At 36.4% G+C, this 19,362-nt stretch overlaps 1 protein-coding gene across 1 annotated transcript in view; it reads right to left on the reverse strand.

Annotated features, from left to right (window-relative positions):
- Positions 1-19,362, reverse strand: part of Cd96 (CD96 molecule) — an 88,699-nt gene that overhangs the window by 57,654 nt on the left and 11,683 nt on the right. Inside the window, exons 3-4 of the mRNA XM_021720654.3 lie at positions 10,350-10,474; positions 33-237 (exon numbers count right to left, since the gene is read on the reverse strand). Coding sequence (XP_021576329.2) covers positions 33-237; positions 10,350-10,474 — 330 coding nt within the window. The remainder of the gene's footprint in view (positions 1-32; positions 238-10,349; positions 10,475-19,362) is intronic.

The raw sequence follows: 19,362 nt of genomic DNA on the forward strand, positions 1-19,362 counted from the left end.
CAGGGAGTAGTCCAGACAGCACAAACCCTTACCAAAAACCTTGACTGTGGTGGAACTCCTCAAGATTTTGCCAGGCCTGAGTCGAACTTGGCAAGAGAACTTCCGACCTTCGTCATGGATTTGGACCGGGGAGAGGCAGAGTCTGTGGTCAGCACAGAGCTTCACTCTGTCTTTAAAAAATGTGGAACTGCTGTTGTGGTGATCTTGGATGAGAGTTTCCTGAGCTCCATTATCTTCCTGGTGAGAAAAATGGTTACCAGTTATTGTGTTGGCTCCGAATTAGGGGTTTCACAAGCATTAATTAATTTATTTGCTGTAAAATAGATAGGAAAAATGAAGAATTAAAAATGTCAGGTATTTAGTAGATTATAAGAGAAATACTATTACACTTAACTTTCAATTGAAACTACTGTCGCCCTCTCCTAACATGAATTGAGACTGCTTTTCTAGTGAGAACTTCCCCTTCACAACCTTCCATAAACTGCACATCTGGAGTAAGATTTGAAGAGGTGAAAAGAGGGAGCTCATAACAGATTCTAATTCTCATTTATGAAGCTTGGAAATATCAATGCAAAAATGTGCTGTGATGACTCTATCAGTTTTGTTTATTAAGTCAAACATGAATTGGGTGATTACAATCACCCTCTCTTTCCAAAGTTCCTTTAGGAAAGGCATCATTTAACGTAGATCCAGGACTAGAACCAGGAAAAGAGAAAAAACAAGGCACAGAATTAAGGAGGCATTCACTTGCAAGACCCTGAGACCAGGACCAGTGAAGGGTACCTTCTTAAATTCATTCTCTAGCCACTCTTCACTTATTTTCCTCATCCCAGTCATGGTCCTAGTCCAGTTGCCCTTATTTCTCTACTTGTGCTAGCTTTGAAGAGGATACAGGAAGAGTGGCTATATAGATAGGAGAGGTCAGAGTCTTTTTGGAGTACTTGATTCCTCTATTCCATATCCTGTCTTGGATCTGTGCAGAAAAACTCCCATTATGGTTTCCCTACACAGAATGTCTTTGAACAAACTTCCAGGGGAATCACAGGTTTGGCCAATGTCAGTAAATGGGCCTACTAACTGTCCTGTCTCTTGAGGGGAACAAGGAGAGAGGAAGGGTTAAATGCTCAGACCTCATTAGTGTAATTCAGCCTCCTCAAGCAGCTTTGAAATCTCTGAAGCACAAGCTCCTCCTCTAGAGATTCTAATTCAATCTGCATGGTCCCAGGCTGGGGCATATTTTTAGTATGCTCAGGGGAGTTCAGGCTGAGAACCACTGGCCTAACTCTAAACAACTCATGAATCCTAGTTAACAGGGGAAATGGAAGGAGGAAAAATGGAGAAAGGTCAACAGGAATGCATTTGATGGGGAAATGCTGCAAAGATCTCTGACTTGGAACCTCTAGTTTAAAAATGATATAGAAACTGGGTGTGGTGGTCTGTGCCTGTAGTTCCAGCTACTTGTAAGTCTGAGGCAGGAGGGTCACCTGAGCAAAAGAGGCCCTGTTTCAGATTTTTATAAAAGGAGAGAGAGAGAGAGAGAGAGAGAGAGAGAGAGAGAGAGAGAGAGAGAGAGAGAGAGAGAGAGAGATTGATTTAGAGTAGAAATAATATAAGCCAAATGAATGAGTAAATTAAAGAATGGGCAGACATCTTAGTTTTTATGTGGGTCCAGAATATATCTAGTAGAACCTCTTATATAAGACAGTTCTTTAGCTGAATTTGGTTAGGGTTTTTATCAACCTTGCATTGCCTGCAAAGACTCACACCCTGCTAAAGCTCACCCCTAAAGCAAATGCGCATACCTTTGGATCTACATAAAGAAGATCCTACAAGACAGTGCCGCTGCTGTCTTTCTAATGAAGAAAGCCACCAGAAGATCAAAAGGAGCAAGAGTGTAGCCCTGCCAACAAAGGAGAACAAAGGTATTTCCTTCAGCATGACTGATCTGGAGCCAATAGTTAAGGAAGCCGGCTCCCTCTGCAGGCCTTCAGCTTGAGACACGTTTTTACAACCTATCTATGCATAGGACCAGTTTTGTAAGGATTTTAGTTTAAAATGTTCTTGGTTATTTAATATATGACTTATCATTTGAAACATTTCTGTCTGTCACTCTGTTGGAGGAAGAAGGGTTGTGACAGGCTGAGGTTGGAGACCGGTGAGAGAAACTACTTTTGCCTTTATTATGTAGCAGGGTGTTTATTATGTTCCAGTGATTTAATTTATAGAGAAGATATGAAAAGTAAATAAAACCCAACATATCCAAAGGTTTTGTTTCCTATTGTTTTTTTTTTCCCCCCTGGGAAGCTGACTGTTGCAGAGAAAGAATTTGTTCCTTCACTGGAAAAGATGGAGTTCAGTTGCAAAGAGCATTCTGTAACCTACAACATAAGGAAATCCTGAGAGATTCCAAAATTTTTAGATATAAAGGGACCATGGCAAGAACCCACATGTGAGTGGCCACCTTCACATAGCAAACAGGAGGAGGAGTGGAAAAAAATACTGAGGCAAATAGTGAAATGCATAAAGCTGGGAAACAAAGAAATAATACTATCATGCTATGACCACTGCCAAAATTTTATATTCTCATTAGTTTGAGCTTGAATTTATTTAGTACTTACTGTGTCTAGGCACCATGCAAAGCTTTTCCCTAATTTTATCTGTACTTTTTAAATAACCTGGAATAAATTGAGGTTATATAACTTAATTAAATAACACATAGGTTACTTAAGTCATAGCATTTCAAAGCAGAGATGCTTAGAACCAGGGACAAATAAGCTTCAAAGAAACATGTATTAGTAAGATATAAATCATGAAAATAATTTAAAAAAACAACCTTCTCTATCTAGAAGGAGAAATTAAAAAAAAATTCCAGAAAACCAGACTCCTTTATATAAGTTATAGATTATAGGAATGGGGTGGTTTGCTGATTGAAAGAGGCCTTCTTTAATCACCTTTGGTGTTGGGCATCACATAGCGTCCCTCAACCGTTCTCAGGTAACCTGGTCCGCAGAAAAAAGGCTGGTAGGGCTCCTAGTAGGGAGTCTTTACATCTACCTGTTTTTTCTTTTCTTTTTCCATTCTTCAAGGAAAATTTTGTCCACTTTAAAAAATATTAATAAATATTTCTAAAAATTTATGGGTTTATCCCTTGGCAGATCTTTACAGTTTAGGTGGCGATACAGATTTCACTTGTTAATGCACAGAATACACGTATTCTAGTCCTGCCACTTAATAGATCATAAATAATACAAGCTCACTGCTCTCTAGTTTCACCTGTGATCAATTATAATTTCATGAACATGCAGCCCAGGTCTGGCTATATGGAGGAATTTTGGAGAGTCAGTGCTTTGGTTTGAATGCTCATGCCAAAAGTTAATCCTCAATGCACTAGTGTTAAGAGGTGACTCCTAATGAAAGGTAAGGAGGTCTCTGTTCTCACGAATGAGTTATTGTTGCTACATCAAGGGCTTGCAGTGGGTTGCGGGTGTAGTTCAGTAGTAGAAAGCTTACCTATCAGGCAAAAGCGTTTTGGTTTGACCACCAACACTGCAGAATGGGGAGGAGGAAAAAGAAAAGGGCTTGAGAGAGCAAGTTCTCTGTCTTCTACTCTTCTGCCATGTGAGGATGCAATGTTCCTCTTTCCAGGAGAATGCAGCCATTCAAGGTGCCATCTTGGAAACAGAGACCAGTTCCTAACCAATGGCACTTTTAGACATCCTAGTCTTCAGAACTCTGAGAGGATAAATTCTGGTTCTTTATAAATTAACCTATCTCGGGTTTTCTGTTATAGTTGAAGAAAAAAATAAAGACAATCATAAAGTCCTGCATTGCTCAATCTGTTATCCTACACTGTCAACTCTTATACACCTGTCACTGGGGGACATGATGGCCACGAAGATCCAGATACCACAGGTAGATGGGAAAATACTATTCCTTGATCAATGTACATATAGCAAGATCTCAAAATAAATAAGTGTGACTTTAAAAATTTTTGATATTTTATCCAGCATGAATTTTCCCTGATTTTCATTTAAAAACATTATATTAAAATATTTATCTTGATTAACTAGGTTAAAATTTTAATTATTTATTTTAAAAATATACTTTTAGTGATCCCTTAAATTTTGGCATCAAAATTGAGCACCTTACTCATCTTACCCTAAATCTAGACCTTAGGTTATACAGCGAGTAAGTGGTGAGCCAGGGCTTAAAGACGACTATTCTCCTCCAAAAGTCATGCTTTTAATGACTTTGATATATAAAGCCTCACAAAAGTGTAGAGCGAAGTCTTTGCCTTTTCTGCTTGTAGTGAGAAGATGAATAAATTCACAAGAAATAGACAACAAAAATCATGACCCAAAGAAGAGGAATGAATACATGTTATGGTTTAGACATTAAGGGTCCCCCAAAAGCTCATGTGTGAGACAACAGATAGGTTTAGAGGTGAAATTATTAAGTTATGACAGCCTTAACCCAATCTGTTCATTAATCTCCTAATGGGGATTAACCAGGTGGTGACTGTAGGCAGGTAGGGTGTGGCTGGAGGAGATGGATCATTGAGGGGCATTACTTGGGAGTATATATTTATGAGCTGAGCTTAGTCTCTCTCTTGGCTTCCTGGCACCATATCCCCAGCTACTTTTCTCCTCCACATCAACCTCACCTAAAGCCCCAAAGAATGGAGCTGGCTATCTATGGATTGAGACCTCTGAAACCGTGCGACCCCAAATAAACTTTATTTCCTCTAATTGTTCTTGTCAGAGTATTTTAGTCACAGCACCAAAAAAGCTGACTAAAACAACACATAACTAAATTATGTACAGGAATTTGAAAAAATAATTAGCACAACGAGGACAGGTTAGAGTCATATTGAGTCATGGAAAGCTGCTGTTACCTGTTTCTTAAAGATATGACAAATCCTAAAATTGTTCATTGAGGCTTTTCAAATTTTGTTCTAAGATCAGAATTTTTAGTCCAGAAGTGGATGTTGTTACTGTTTGATTTGGTGATGCTATCTGGTCTCGGGGGGCTGGCCTGAGCTGCCTGGAGCCAGCTCCCTGTTGGAGCCAGCTGTGTTGACCACAGCATATGGCAGGCGCTGGGTGCTCAGAGCTCACTCCATAACTGCTGTTAAGACCCCATTGATTGCTGCTTCTTTATCTCCAATCTCTTTCCTGTCTTCACATTTCCTCCATTTATTGCCCATCCTGTCAGTGCTGATAAAAGGCTGCCTGCAAAATTCTCCACGTCCATTTTCCAGAGCACTTTTTAATCATCTTATTGGTTGTTAACACTTTGTAGTTTGGCTGCCACACTGTATTTTGATTGTGGCAAAGACAAACAGGGTCAGCTGCCATCAGCTAATGAGTTCTGTTTTGTTTCTGAATAATGAGGCTTCTCATAGCATGAGAAACCATTGTCTATAATTTCATTTTGCTTTTTGTTTAATTAAAAATAATACAAATATTAAAGAGGAGCATGATGAAAAGAAGCATTTGCAGATAAAATTATAAATATATGTAAGCATCTAGGATTTAGTTAGGTGCCTTTATTGCTAATATTGAACTCACTGAATTTCAAATAACCTGTCTCTTTTCATGATTTCAAAGAAATTTCAAGATTTCAAAGAAATACACTGACTTTGGGTACACATCTGCCCTCAACACCTTCCCCATGTGTACCACCAACTTGTACCAACAGGTCCCAGGATTTTGGGTCAGTATATGCCTATCTTTTGCCACTCAACTGTTCTTTAATTATCCAGCTCAAACATGACCTTTTCTAACAAGCTTTCACAGGTTCTTCTAGGCAGAATCAAACTCTCTTCCCCCGATACAGATATGTTTTACATTTTATTAAAGGTGTGTGTCATGGTAGAGAATATGTCCAATATAATTTTGTTATCCCTGCAGGATCTAACATTCAAAATAGGTTCACATATGTTTACTGGATTAAATTAAAATTTATACTGTGGGAAATCAGTATGACAGTTTGGAAGGAAATTGGAATATTATAGTGTATTAAGAAACTCTGAGATTCAGCCTGAAGAATTTCCCTTGTGCCCAGTACAAAAAGTGGAAAAGATATCTACCAACTGCAACCCATCTATTTTCTTATAGATCACCCCACCATTCACATAGGTCCCCAGTTTCCACTGAATCCTCACCCTTTGGGGTTTAATCAAGTAAATAAAGCATCCCATGATAGTTTAGTGTTAGATACACTATGATGCCTGTTTATTTCAGTGTAGTCACCATCCTGAAATTTTAGCTTTCCAAAATGCAAAGAAGTTGCTCCATTTAGCACAGACCTAGCAGGGGATCAGGTACATATAGCAAATAGGTTTTCTTAATGATGTTGAGAATTCGAATAATAACTTGTCCCATGAGGGTCATAATTGAGTTAATTAGATTTTATAAAATTCAATGTGCAAGAAGACACAACACTTTTCTTCTAGTGACCTACATAATTTGAATTTGTAGAATTGTTCCAGAATTTAACCAAGCATGTGCGGACAGCTTCCCAGAGCAATACCACATTCAGAGCAGCAGATTTCTGCCTTCCTGACCTCATCTTCATCATTTCTACTTTTGACCCTTAATTCAAAGCCATATTCTTTTGTTTATAAGAACCATTGGCTTATCAATATGATCATTATTTCTAGTTTAGGAAGAGATCTAAAGTATGGATTAAAGGGACTATTAGTGCTCTCTGAAGACATACAACAGTTATGACACAAGAGCTGCAGGTTTTCCCTAATATAAGGACACTAGGTGTTTTCATATCAGACTTGCTAAATCCCACAGTCATCCACAGTTGGGGCACTGATGTCAATCAGAGGAGCAAATAGATTCTGACATTTAAAAAGGGAATGCACAGTAGGAATTTAATCAGCACATTAGCTGGCCCAATGTTTTCTTTGAAAAAAAAAAAGTTTCTTTCAAAAAGCCTCTTCTAGTTGTCTATGCAGTCTTTAAAGTGACAGCGTGTTTAGGATTCACCTTCTCACTATGTGACCTTCTGTGCACTTTCTCTGGCCCTCATTTATTCTGAATGTCCTTACAGGATTCAAAGATAATGTCTATATAGTCTTCTTAGTTTCTTTGAAGGAAACTACCAGATAAAGAATGCCTTATCAATGATCTAGTTTTTGATACTGAATGACTTGCCACTGATTAACGAGCCAAATAGCATGAATTCCATCCATTTAATATGAGGACAATGAATACAGCTGTAGGGAAAGAGGACTGATAGTTATGTCTTGTATATCTGTTAGGCACCTTTGCTCTGGGCACTAGATGTCAAGGATTTTTGAAGTGAGCCATGCAGCTTTCACCCTGGAGAAACTGAGTCACAGGAAAGTGACAGGCTGATAGAAGCCATTGCGTTTGCTTTAGGTAAACAGGCTACACGTCCATGAGATATGTCCAGAACCCTACAGTTCAACTTACCGGCCAGCAAAAATCTCTATGGTACAATTTAAACAGACCCCATTGAGAGCAAATTTGTGATAATTAGGTGAGGAATGTTTTGCTGTACTGGTGGAAAATATTAATAATGTAATCAAGGTACAAACAATGCATTTCAATTACTATCATGTTCGGTGTAGCAGGTGTCTATCCTCATGAGATCATTTCCACCTTTAATCTTTTCCTAACAACTGCATGGTGACACGTTTATAAAGAACAATTCACTGCTACTGATGATAAGGCATAAAGTCTGGGTAGCCTCATCTTTAGGAAATCAAATCCTGTAAAGTAGAAAACTTGGTTTTTGACAGTTGACAAAGGTATTATAAATTTTAGGATTTTATGGGAAAATTATTTTAGAATATATTTTTATTGTCAGATTACTGACTATCCAAACTATTTGGATAGGGCAAACTATTGGTAGTTAGTACTTTGAGATCTTTGTGCTGAACAAGTTCATTAATTTGGATTTAGTAGGTCTTTAGAGAAATCTTTTTATACAGAGGGTCTTGTTTCCAAGGAAGTTCACAAAAATGTAGGTAACTTGTACTGTGAATAATCAATCACGTGAATCATAGTATTTTTCAAAAACTGTGCCAGCTTCTACCATCATGGAAACCTATGTGTTTTATAGAATTTTTAAATTTTGTTTTCATTTTGATGATGATATAAAAAATTAATGTTAAGTCAGTAAACTTTAATAAAGCTTAACATTCTGTATCATCTAAATGAATATCTCATTATATGATTCTTTTTTTTTTCTTGTTTTGGTATCAGAGATTGAATGCTGAGGGCCATTACCAAGTAGGAATGACGCATCGAAATTTCCTTGCCAAGCGTACCCCATGCTGCTTAGAGGACATTCGATGGGACATTGCATGCATGCTTTAATAAGGTGACCTTGCTCAAGGACCAAGGCGGATCCGGTTTAGAGCTGATCAGGTTTGAGGAAGTAACCGGCTCCTTGAGTTTAAGGCGTTGCCAGTTTAAGATAATGGGTTTTAGGGAAGTTGGAAGTTGAAGATTATTGCTGGGATTAGGGTGTTCCTGCTGCTTGTTCCCGTTGAGTTCTCGTGAGATTAAAATGGGATTTGGAGATAGCCTCGTGGAGTAGGTGGATTGTGCGGGAGACGGCAGAACGTGATTGCCCCTGGACCTGTGTGGAGGCGGTGTGAGAGCGGGAATAAAGAATTGCTGTTTGAACCTACAAAGCTGTGTGGTGGCTTGTGATTCTGGTGCCAAGCCGAGACCTTGGCAATTGAATCCAAGGGTGCTTAACCACCCCTTTTTTATTTTTTGAGACAGGATCTCACTAGATTGCTTACAGCCTCACTAAGTTGCTGAGGCTGGCTTTTAACTCACCTTCCTGTTGCCTCAGCCTTCTGAGCTTCAGGGATCATAGATAAGTGTGTGCCACCTCATCCAGCATTATATGAGTCTTGATATCATGGTTATGTCTTCTTTATAAGTGTGTTATTCCCTTGTTATTTGATTAACAGTTGCATATTGGTTAATAACTGGCTACTAACCAAGTATTGGTTGTATTAATTTGGTTAGCTTAAAGTTAGAATGACTGATTCTTTCATATTTATTACTATCGTCATGCTGATTTTGTTTACTTATTTTGAGATAAAACTATGGTAATTTCCATTTGAAACTAGAATTTTAGTTTCAAAATTGCATTGTAAGTTTTAAAACAAAATGTCATGGTGTTGCAGAATAATGTTGCAAACTAGTGATAAAATAACAAAAGCAGACAAAATGTATATACAGCACATTCATGGGAAGGGTCAGGGCCAATTGAATTATGGATTTTTAAGGATAAATATCTGTACACAGGAATTTTATAATATTTCAAGTATATAAAAAATAGTGGGAGAATTTAGACATCACACAGGATATAATAAGCACTTTAACAAATAACTAACCATGACTACCAATATGATAACTCGGTAAAATTTTTTAATTGATGATTTCAAAATAATTTTTTAAAATATCAGTTTATGTTTTAGGATATTCTAGTAAATTGCTTCATCAAAATCACATACTGGTACTTATTTTCACTCTACACACTTTTTTTAGTGTGAAGCAACTTATTAAATAATTTTTATTTGATACATAAAATATTATTAAATTATTCAGGGAGTCGAATGACAGAGTACAAGGTCACTAGATCATTGAGTATCTCTTCCTCCAAAAAATACATAGAAAAAAGGGGTGAAAGAGTAAAAATGAGTTAATTGTTCACTCATCTTCCAGTTTTGCCAGTCTACACACTATTTTTTTAATTGGAAAAGTACTCATAAAAATAAAGATTTTTTGTTTTAAATTAGAAGACTTGGTAATTAGAAGACTTGTAGGACTCTGTGACATTTATAGAACTGACCACTAACAATTTTGGACATGTGGCCTGTTTTTCTCAGGTACACATTCTACCTACATTTTATAAGCATTAGATTGTGTGTTCCCTGATCTGAAGCAATTGCTGTATATTTTCCAGGACATGGTACTACAGGTTCTGGAGAAAGGGAGTCTATATCTCTACATATGTTATTTGTGAGTAGCAGCTCCTGCTGGTTGTGGCTCCTCTCCAGGGCACCATAACACTCTGTTCTCTCTGTAGCCATGGTCTGGTATATGGTTTGAAATAGAAATTAACCTTTAGAAGTAAATTTCTAAATCCGCTGAATTCATAGACCGGATGCTCGCCTAGTTAGAGGAAGTCTTAGCATCCTTCCCTCCCTTTGCCAGCCCTCCCCAACCGCTGGCATAATGAATGTTTTTCATCCAGTATTTCTCTATTATTACTTGCTATTCATTTTACTTCATTAATATTTAAACATCACTGTAGTTATTCAGTGAAAAGGGCAACACACTTACCACCAACCAGGTAAAGGTGAACTCAGGCGAAATTTCTGAGGAGTTATTTTGAAAGCATGGTATTTCCAGAGTCTGATTTATCTCTATTTCTATTGTGTGATTGCTGCTCCATTCATCCTGTGTAACTGCAACAAAACACAAGGTAGAAAACACGTGGATCTTTGGCATATTAAGTGCTTTTTACTAAAGAGACAAAACAGTCTTAGCATTGAGATTCATCTACCTCTGGGTACGCCTGTGCAGTGAAGAGGCAGCCACCATGGTCTTCACTGCATAAAGTGGCAAGACTGAGAAATGAGAAGCACAGAGTTGCTTATCTGCCCCAAATTACCATGGATTTTGTTAGGGTAGTTTCACTGAGAAACTCCTAATTTGATGTGCTCTTCTGCCTTAGCCCCAAATTGGTGCATTAGTCTTCAGGTTACATTTCCTTAATTAGATAGAATATAAAAACTTTATAACCTAGCTTCAAATTCATATTGTAATTTCTTTTTGAAAATGTTAATAGACATTATTTTTAGAGCAGTTTCAGGTTCAGAGCAAACTTGAGCAGAAAGTACAGAGAGTTCCCAAGTACCTTTACCTTGCCGCTACACATCTGCAGCCTCCCCCTCATCAGCAGGGTACCACAGTGGTACATGTGTTATTAATGAACATACAAGGATACATCGTTATCACTCGAGGTCCAGAGTTTACATTAGGGTTCACTCTTGGTGTTGTACATTGTATGGATTTTAACAAATATATAATGACATGTATCTACCATTTTAGTATCATACAGGGTGGTTTCACTATCTTAAGAATCCTTTGTGCTCTGCCTATTCATCCTTTTCTGTTCCCTAATCCCTGGAAACCACTGATATTTTTACTATCTTTATATCCAACTATCTTTTTAGAGTCTATAAATATTCCTTCAACAATCGGATGAAACAGAAAAGTATCTAAGAAAATTCTGAGAGGGTTTGTCATGAATTATTTTCATTTAAAAGGTATTATGAGACACATATTTATTCTATAGTCTCTCCTTTCAGGAAAGTTTTATACACAAGCATGTACCCTTATGATTAAGATAGAATAACATCAAAGAATAATTTATAAATGAGAATAACTTATTATCCTAATAACCTAAAAGTCTTACACTTTTATATCTATATAAGCCTTATTTGATGATTTAGCTGTCTAATATAAATTTTCAGAAGTATAATTGATAGGAAATGAGTATGAGCATACTCAGGGTCACCAAGTGTATATTTAAAAAGTGAATATTTCTCAATTTAAGAACATTATAACATTATATTATTTCATATAGAACTTCCAAGAATTATGGAATAATTCTTGGAAGTTCATCTCATTCTAGTCAGAATGGCAATTATCAAGAATACAAGTAACAACAAATGTTGGCAAGGATGTGGGGAAAAAATGTATATTCATACATTGCTGGTAGAACTGCAAATTGGTGCAGCCATTATGAAAAGCAGTATGGAGAGTCCTCAGAAAACTTGAAATGGAATCTGCATTTGACTCAGATATCCCACTCTTTGGTTTATACCCTAAGGACTTAAAATCAGCATACTATAGAGAAGCAGCCACATCAATGTTTATAGCAGCTCAATTCATAATAGCCAAGCTATGGAACCAACCTAAGTGTCCCTCAACAGATGAAACGGATAAAGAAAATGTGGTATATGTACACAATGAAATATTACTCATCCTTAAAGAAGAATGAAATCATGACATCTGCTTGTAAATGGATGGTGCTGGAGAATATCATGCTAAGCAAAATAAGCCAATCCCCAAAACCCAAAGGCTGATTGTTCTGTCTGATACAAATTCAGAACAAGGTGGGGGGCTAGGGAAAATAGAGGTATTTTGTATTAGGCAGAGGGGAGTGAAGAGAAGGGAGGGGGTGTGGGGGTAGGAAGGATAGTAGAATGAATCAGACATTGATACCCTATGAGCATACATGATTATATGACCAGCGTGATACTACATCATGTACAACCAGAAGAATGAGAAGTTACTCCGTTTATGTATGATGTGTCAAAAGGGAATTCTACTATCTAGTATAACTAATTAGAACAAATAAAAAAATCTATGTCCTAAAAAAAGAATATTATATCTAGCCTTTAGATCTTTGCTATATTTCAATCTTTCGCCAACCCAGCTATTCTCTTTACCAATATTTCTTTCCTCTGTTTGTTAATTGAAACTAGGTCTTTGTAATAATTATGCATCTTCCCTACAGTATTCTAAAATAGTTTTTTTTTTTAATTCCTGAAGTTCAAGAGATAGGATCAGTGCTCTATTCTCCATAGCTAATTCTAAATGTAATAATTCCTTGGCATCTAATGGGGATTGGATTCAGTTTTAGAGTTCCCAGGGGACACCAAAACTCATGGATGCTTAAGTCCCTTATATAAAATGTGTTTTTTTTTTTTGGAAAATAACCTATGTGCATCCTACCATACACTTTAAATCATCTCTAGATTACTTACAGTACCTAATACAACATAAATAATGTGTAAATAGTTGTCATTATTCTCTAAAAATATCCTATACCAAGAGGAAAGAGATCTATACATAATATGGATGCATTTTTTTTCTGAATACTTTTTGACCAGTGGTTGGTTGAATATAAAGATGCAAAACCCAGGGACTCTAATTCCATAATTTTTTAAAAAGACCCCTCTCCCTTATTGTTTAAAAAATTTATCTATACTAGTATTTCCAGATGAAATTATTTGTATATGACATTACGATTTTTGACATATTTCATACCACCATTATTACTGTTAAATTTTATCCTTGAAATTATTGTAATTGTTTTGCCTAAACTTATTTTAAACAGGTACCAATCTAGACACTAATATCTGTGAAGTCCAGGAGACATACTCAATATGTTAATTATTTTTAATTTAAATTTTTCAACTAACTAAGTATTAAATTTTTGAACTTTGGATTCTAAAAATTGGACAATACGCACAGCATAACCTTTTAAATATAATTGAAAACCCCCCTTAAAACAGAAAAAGTAAACTTAAGTCACACAGAAAATATCTACAAGAAACTAAATAACAATATATCTCCCTTTAATGGGTGGGGACAAAGCACTAGACCAGTATGGTACTAGCAACTTTGCAGAAAGAAACAGGAAAATCAACTATGCTTCTGAAGGACTTTGGAACTAGATAACCATGCCCCCAATCTCCAAGTAATAGATAATCCCTGGAGAGAGAGTCAGATTAATATGAAAATCATAGTAGAAAAGGAGAAGGGAATTTGGAGGCTCCCCATCATCAGTGTCTTCAAGGGAAACAGTAAAAGGGTTTCCAGTGCTGGAGCAAATGAGGCTTCTCAGGATGCAACTTGTGCTGACAAGACATCCTTAGGAATTGAATCAAACTTAAATCCATCAGGGCTGGGGTTGTGGTTTAGAGGAAGAGCTCTTGTCTAGCATGTGTGAGGCACTGAGTTCAATCCTCAACACCACATAAAAGTACAATAAAGGTATTGTGTTCACCTACAACTAAAAAATAAAGTTTAACAAAAATTAAATGGATCAGATCCAATAGAAGAGATCAAAGGGGCCATTTAGATTAAAGTTTGAGGGGTATAAGCAAAGGAAGTACAGTCAGAAAGTCCAGTGGCATAGTATTTGTCTTGAAAATATCAGAAAAGGAGGCTCTAGACACACAGAAGATCCTAGAAAAGCTAGCTTGGCCTACATTTCCATGATAATAGTGAAAATGCACTTAGCTTAAACATGAACAATAGAAAGAAATGAAGTAGAATCATCTATAAAACTACTGTAAGATGCCAGAAGCAGTGATAATCCTAACTGTAATCCCAGTTACTTGGGAGGCTGAGCCAGGAGGATTGCAAATTTGTAGCTGGCCTGGTAATTTAGGTAGACCTTATCCCAAAATAAAAAGGGCAGGTAAAGTAGCTCAGTGATAGAGTACCACAATCAATCCATCAATAGATCTCCTATAAGAAAAAAAAAAAAAAGGTAGAGAACAAAATAACATTCGGAAACATATTAGCAGACAAGACATAAAATAAAGTTATAGCCTTGCCTTTCAAAATGAACTAAAATTTAAAAACTGATATGTGCTATGCAAAATCTTTGGAAAGGTCAATCAGTGAGTCCACTGCAAAAAGAATATTTGCAACAGATAGCCGTGTTAGTCAGCTTTCCATTGCTGTGACAAAATAACTGAGAAAAACATAGAGGAGGGAAGAGTTATTTTGGATCCCTGTTTCAGTTCATAGTCCCTTGACCCCATCTTTGTCGGCTTGTGGTGAGGCAGAACTTCATGGCAGGGAAGGTGTAGTGGAGAAAAGTCGCTCATCTCATAGAAGCCAGGACCAGAGAAAACAAGCAAGGAAGAGTCCAGGGACTAGATATATCTTCCATGGTACACCTCCAGTGATCCACTTCTTCCAGCTAGGCCCACCTCCTCTAGATTCCACCACCTCCTAATAGTCAATTGAGTTATGAAAGTATCAACGGATTAACCCTTTGATGAGATCTGAGCTCTCATTACCCATCACTTTCCTAAAGTCCCATTTCGGAGCATTGCACTGGGGAACCAATCCTTCAAAACAAGTGTCTTTGTCAGACATTCCAGACCTAAACCACAACAAGAGATGAAACAACTCAGAAAATTATTGGAAATAGTAATTTTTAAAAATCACTCCAGAAAGGAAGATAAAAGTAGACCAAAATAAAAACCATAAACACAAAAGTTAATGCATTAGTATAAATGAAAAGACAGAATAAGGGAAATGTCTAAATTAATTAATGATGACTAATTTTTAAAGAAATGAAAAAGAGATTTGAAGAAAATTTTATGCAAAGATAAATCATATGTATATAGAAGGCACTGAAGGAAAAAATTAAAGCACAGAACAACAAATTATTTCAAAGAATTTTAAATAAGAAATGCCTAAAAATACATATTAAAAGATTTTTATCTCAAAAGAAAGAAACAGAATAAAAAACATTAATCATATTCTTTTGAAAGAATTGAATGAAGTCAACTATGGGGAAAAAACTGGATAGTTGTTAGTTTTTGACTAACAATTCTATGTCAGAAAATAATAGAGTAACATTTAATACACTCAAGGAAAGAAAATGTGAGTCAAAGATTTTAAATTTAGCAAAATTAACCTCTTAATGTATTGACTACAGAAAAATGTGAGGATCATACAAGACTCAGGAAAATATTGCTTAGGTGGGTACTTCCTAAGGATTCTTTAATAGAATACACTTTCCATTGAAGAGGCTTTACATAAAGGCTGGTGATAAGTGTTGATCATGCATTTATGTTTAACACTAAGAAAAAATGTTATAAGAAGGGTTGCTTTGACTATTCTAGGCCTCTTATTTTTCCAAATGAATTTAATGACTGCTTTTTCTATTTCTATGAAGAACATCATTGGAATTTTAAATAGGAACTGCATTAAATCTGTATAGCACCTTTATAGTAAGGCCATTTTGACAATATTAATTCTGCCTATCCAAGAACATGGGGGTGATATTTCCATTTTCTTCTTCAATTTCTTTCTTTAGTGTTCTGTGGTTCTCATTGTAGAGGTCTTTCATCTATTTTGTTAGGTTGATTTCCAAGTATTTTATTTTATTTATTTTTTTGAGGCTATTGTAAATGGGATAGTTTTCCTTATTTCTCTTTCAGATGATATGTCATTTATATAGTGGTGCCAGGAAAACTGGAAATCTATATGCAGCAGAATGAATTGAACCCCTATATCTCACCCTGCACAAAACTCAATTCAAAGTGGATCAAGGACCTAGGTATTAGAACAGAGACCCTGTGTTTACTAGAAGAAAATGTAGGCCCAACTCTCTATTATGTTGACGTAAAAACTGACTTCCTCAATAAGACTCCTAAAGTGCAAGAAGTAAAATCAAGAATCAGTAAATGAGATGGTATAAAACTAAAATACTTCTTCACAGCAAAGGAAACAATTAAGAACATGAACAGAGCATACAGAATGAGAGAAAATCTTTACTACCTGCACCTCAGATAAAGCATTAATCTCCAGAATATACAAAGAACTGAAAAAAACTTAACACCAAAAAAGAAAATAACCCAATCAATAAATGGGCAAAGGAACTGACCTGGCACTTCACAGAAGACATAAGAATGGCTAACAAATATGTGAAAAAATGTTCAATTTCTCTAGCAATTAGACAAACACAAATTAAAACTGTCCTGCGATTCCATCTCACTTCAGTCAGAATGGCAATTATCAAGAATACAAGTAACAATAAATGTTGGTGAGGATGTGGGGAAAAAGATACACTCAGACATTATTTGTGGGACTGCAAATTGGTGCAACCACTGTTGAAAGTAATATGGAGATTCTTCAGAAACTTGGAATGGAACCATCACTTTACACAGCTATCCCACCCCTAGGTCTATACCCAAAGGACTAAAAATCAGCATATTCCAGTGACATGGCCACATCAATGTTTACAGCAGTTCAATTCACAATAGCCAAACTATGGAACCAACTTAGTTTTTCTTCAACAGACGAATGGATAAAGAAAATGTGGCATATATACACAATATAATATTACTTGGCCATAAAGAAGAATGAAATTATGGCATTTACTGGTAAATGAATGGAAGTAGAGAACATCATGATAAGTGAAAAAAGCCAATCCCCAAAAACCAAAGGCCAAATGTTCTCTCTGATATGTGGATACTAACCCATAACAAGGAAGGGTAGGGAAGGAAAGAAATAGAAATCCACTGGATTGGACAAAGGAGAATGAAGGGAAGGGAGGGGGAGGGCAATAGGAAGGACAGAAGAATTAATCAGACATAACTTTCATATCCTTATATTTGGATACATGACTGGGGTAACTCTGTTTCATGTACAACCACAAGAACAGGATCTTAATTAGAATAAATTATACTTTATGTATGTGTAAATGCCAAGATACATTCTACTGTCAAGAACATCTAAAAAGAATAAAAATATTATATGGAGGGGAATAGTAATTAACAAGTTTTAAAATAAAGATATGATGTAAGTATCAAAATTAAGAGGGAATTTTTGGTAATAGGGGAATAAAGAGGTTAGTGAGAATAAGTACAAAACTGGGCAAAGGTGTTGAAGCAACCATTTCACAGTTCTGAAATTGACCAAAGACAACATCAAATTCAGATGAATTTCTTCTTTGCTGAGGGCCATTGCCAAGTAGGAATGACACATCAAAATTTCCTTGCCAGCATACCCCATGTTAAATGGACTTGCCTTGGAAATCCGATGTGACCTTGCATGTGTGTTTGAGAAAGGTGACCCTGCTCAAGGACGAGGGTGGATCCAGGTTTAAGGTGTATCCTGCAGGTTTGAGGAAGTATCCCGCTCCTTGGGTTTAGGGTGTTCCTGGTTTAAGACAAGTTTAAGGCGTTCCCGGTTTAAGACAATCTGGTTTTAGGGAAGTTCCAGATTTAAGTTTATTGCTGCTGGGAATAGGGCGTTCCTGCTGCTTGAGTTCCCCTTGAGTTCTCGTGGAATTCAGAAAGTATTTGGGATGTGAATTATGCAGCAGAACTTGAATTTCCCCAGAACGTGTTTGTACAGGGCTGGTGTGAGTTCGGGAATAAAGAATTGCTGTTTGAATCTACAAGGTGTGTGGTGGCTCAAGATCTTGTGCCCAGCCAAGACTGCGGCACTTCTTGAAAAAATTATAGGGATTTGATAAAAACACTAGGACCCTTCAGTCTTCTAGTCAATGGCTCCTTTATTTACTTCCACAGATTGGTCATTGAGAAATACAGTTTGACCAGCATGGGACTGTGTGGAAATCCAGGTCTTCTTCCAAAAGGGGCAGACTCCTCTCCAGAGGCACAACCAAAGAGCCCTAGCCAGATGCCAGTGACTCTTTCTGGACTTCACAGCCTACAGAACTGTGAAATGATCAATTTCTGTTCTTTGTAAACCACTCAGTCCCTGCACAAAATGAACTATGCAGTAGAAAACCAGGTAGGTATTTAGCAGGTAGATCCTGTAAATTAGATAGTGATAGGATGGCTGAAATAAGTTCTTCACACATTCTGAAAGACTGGAAAAACACATACCTGAGTAGGGAAGACCTGCGAGAGCCTAGCAAAATGGAGAAGCCAGAGGAGTAGGGATAAATGAGTGCAAATTTAAAGTACCCTGCAACACTCCCCCCCACCTACCGTCCTAATCTATGTGCAGAGGATAGAAGCCTAATGGGCTTAAAATGTTGGAGAACAAATTTTGCCAAAATCATTAGTGGATAACAAAGGTGCTTTGGCAATGAAGGGAGAACTCCTCAGAGCCCAAAGTAAAAAATTAGAGTTAGTATAAAAAGCTAAGCAGAGATGTCAGTGGCCACACACTGAAAAGGAGACAGATTACACAGTTCAATTCATGTAAGTTACTAAAATTGAAAAAACAAAAACTAGTATCTCTCTAATATTATAAATATATTGTATGCATACTCAACATATGTATTATATGATTCATATATTGTATGTATGGTGTATTACAGTATATATAAATATGTTATTATATATAATTACATATTATATGTATCATATATTACATATAATTTTATTTATATATGTGTGTTATTATATAGCTCTGTGTGTATATGTATGTATATCTATATATATACCCACAATTTCCAGTTTTCAACCAAAAAATTTATTAGACATGAAATAAATAGGAAATTGTCACCCATACTCAGGAAAAAAGCAGCTAATTGCAACTGAATCAGTGTTCCCAGGCATTGGATTTAACAGACTTCAAAACACTTATTCTAAGTATGTTCAAAGAATTAAAGAAGGACTAAAGAAAAACATAATGACTATGACTCAATAAATAGGTCATCTTAGGGAAGAAATAGAAAGCTATAAAATGAACCAAATATTCTAGAGTTGGAAAAGTCAATAACAAAAATGAAAAATTCCCTAGAAGTGCTCAACAGCAAATCTGAAGAAGAATC

This window comes from Ictidomys tridecemlineatus, chromosome 3 (genome assembly GCF_052094955.1).
Source record: "Ictidomys tridecemlineatus isolate mIctTri1 chromosome 3, mIctTri1.hap1, whole genome shotgun sequence".
NCBI lineage: Eukaryota > Metazoa > Chordata > Mammalia > Rodentia > Sciuridae > Ictidomys > Ictidomys tridecemlineatus.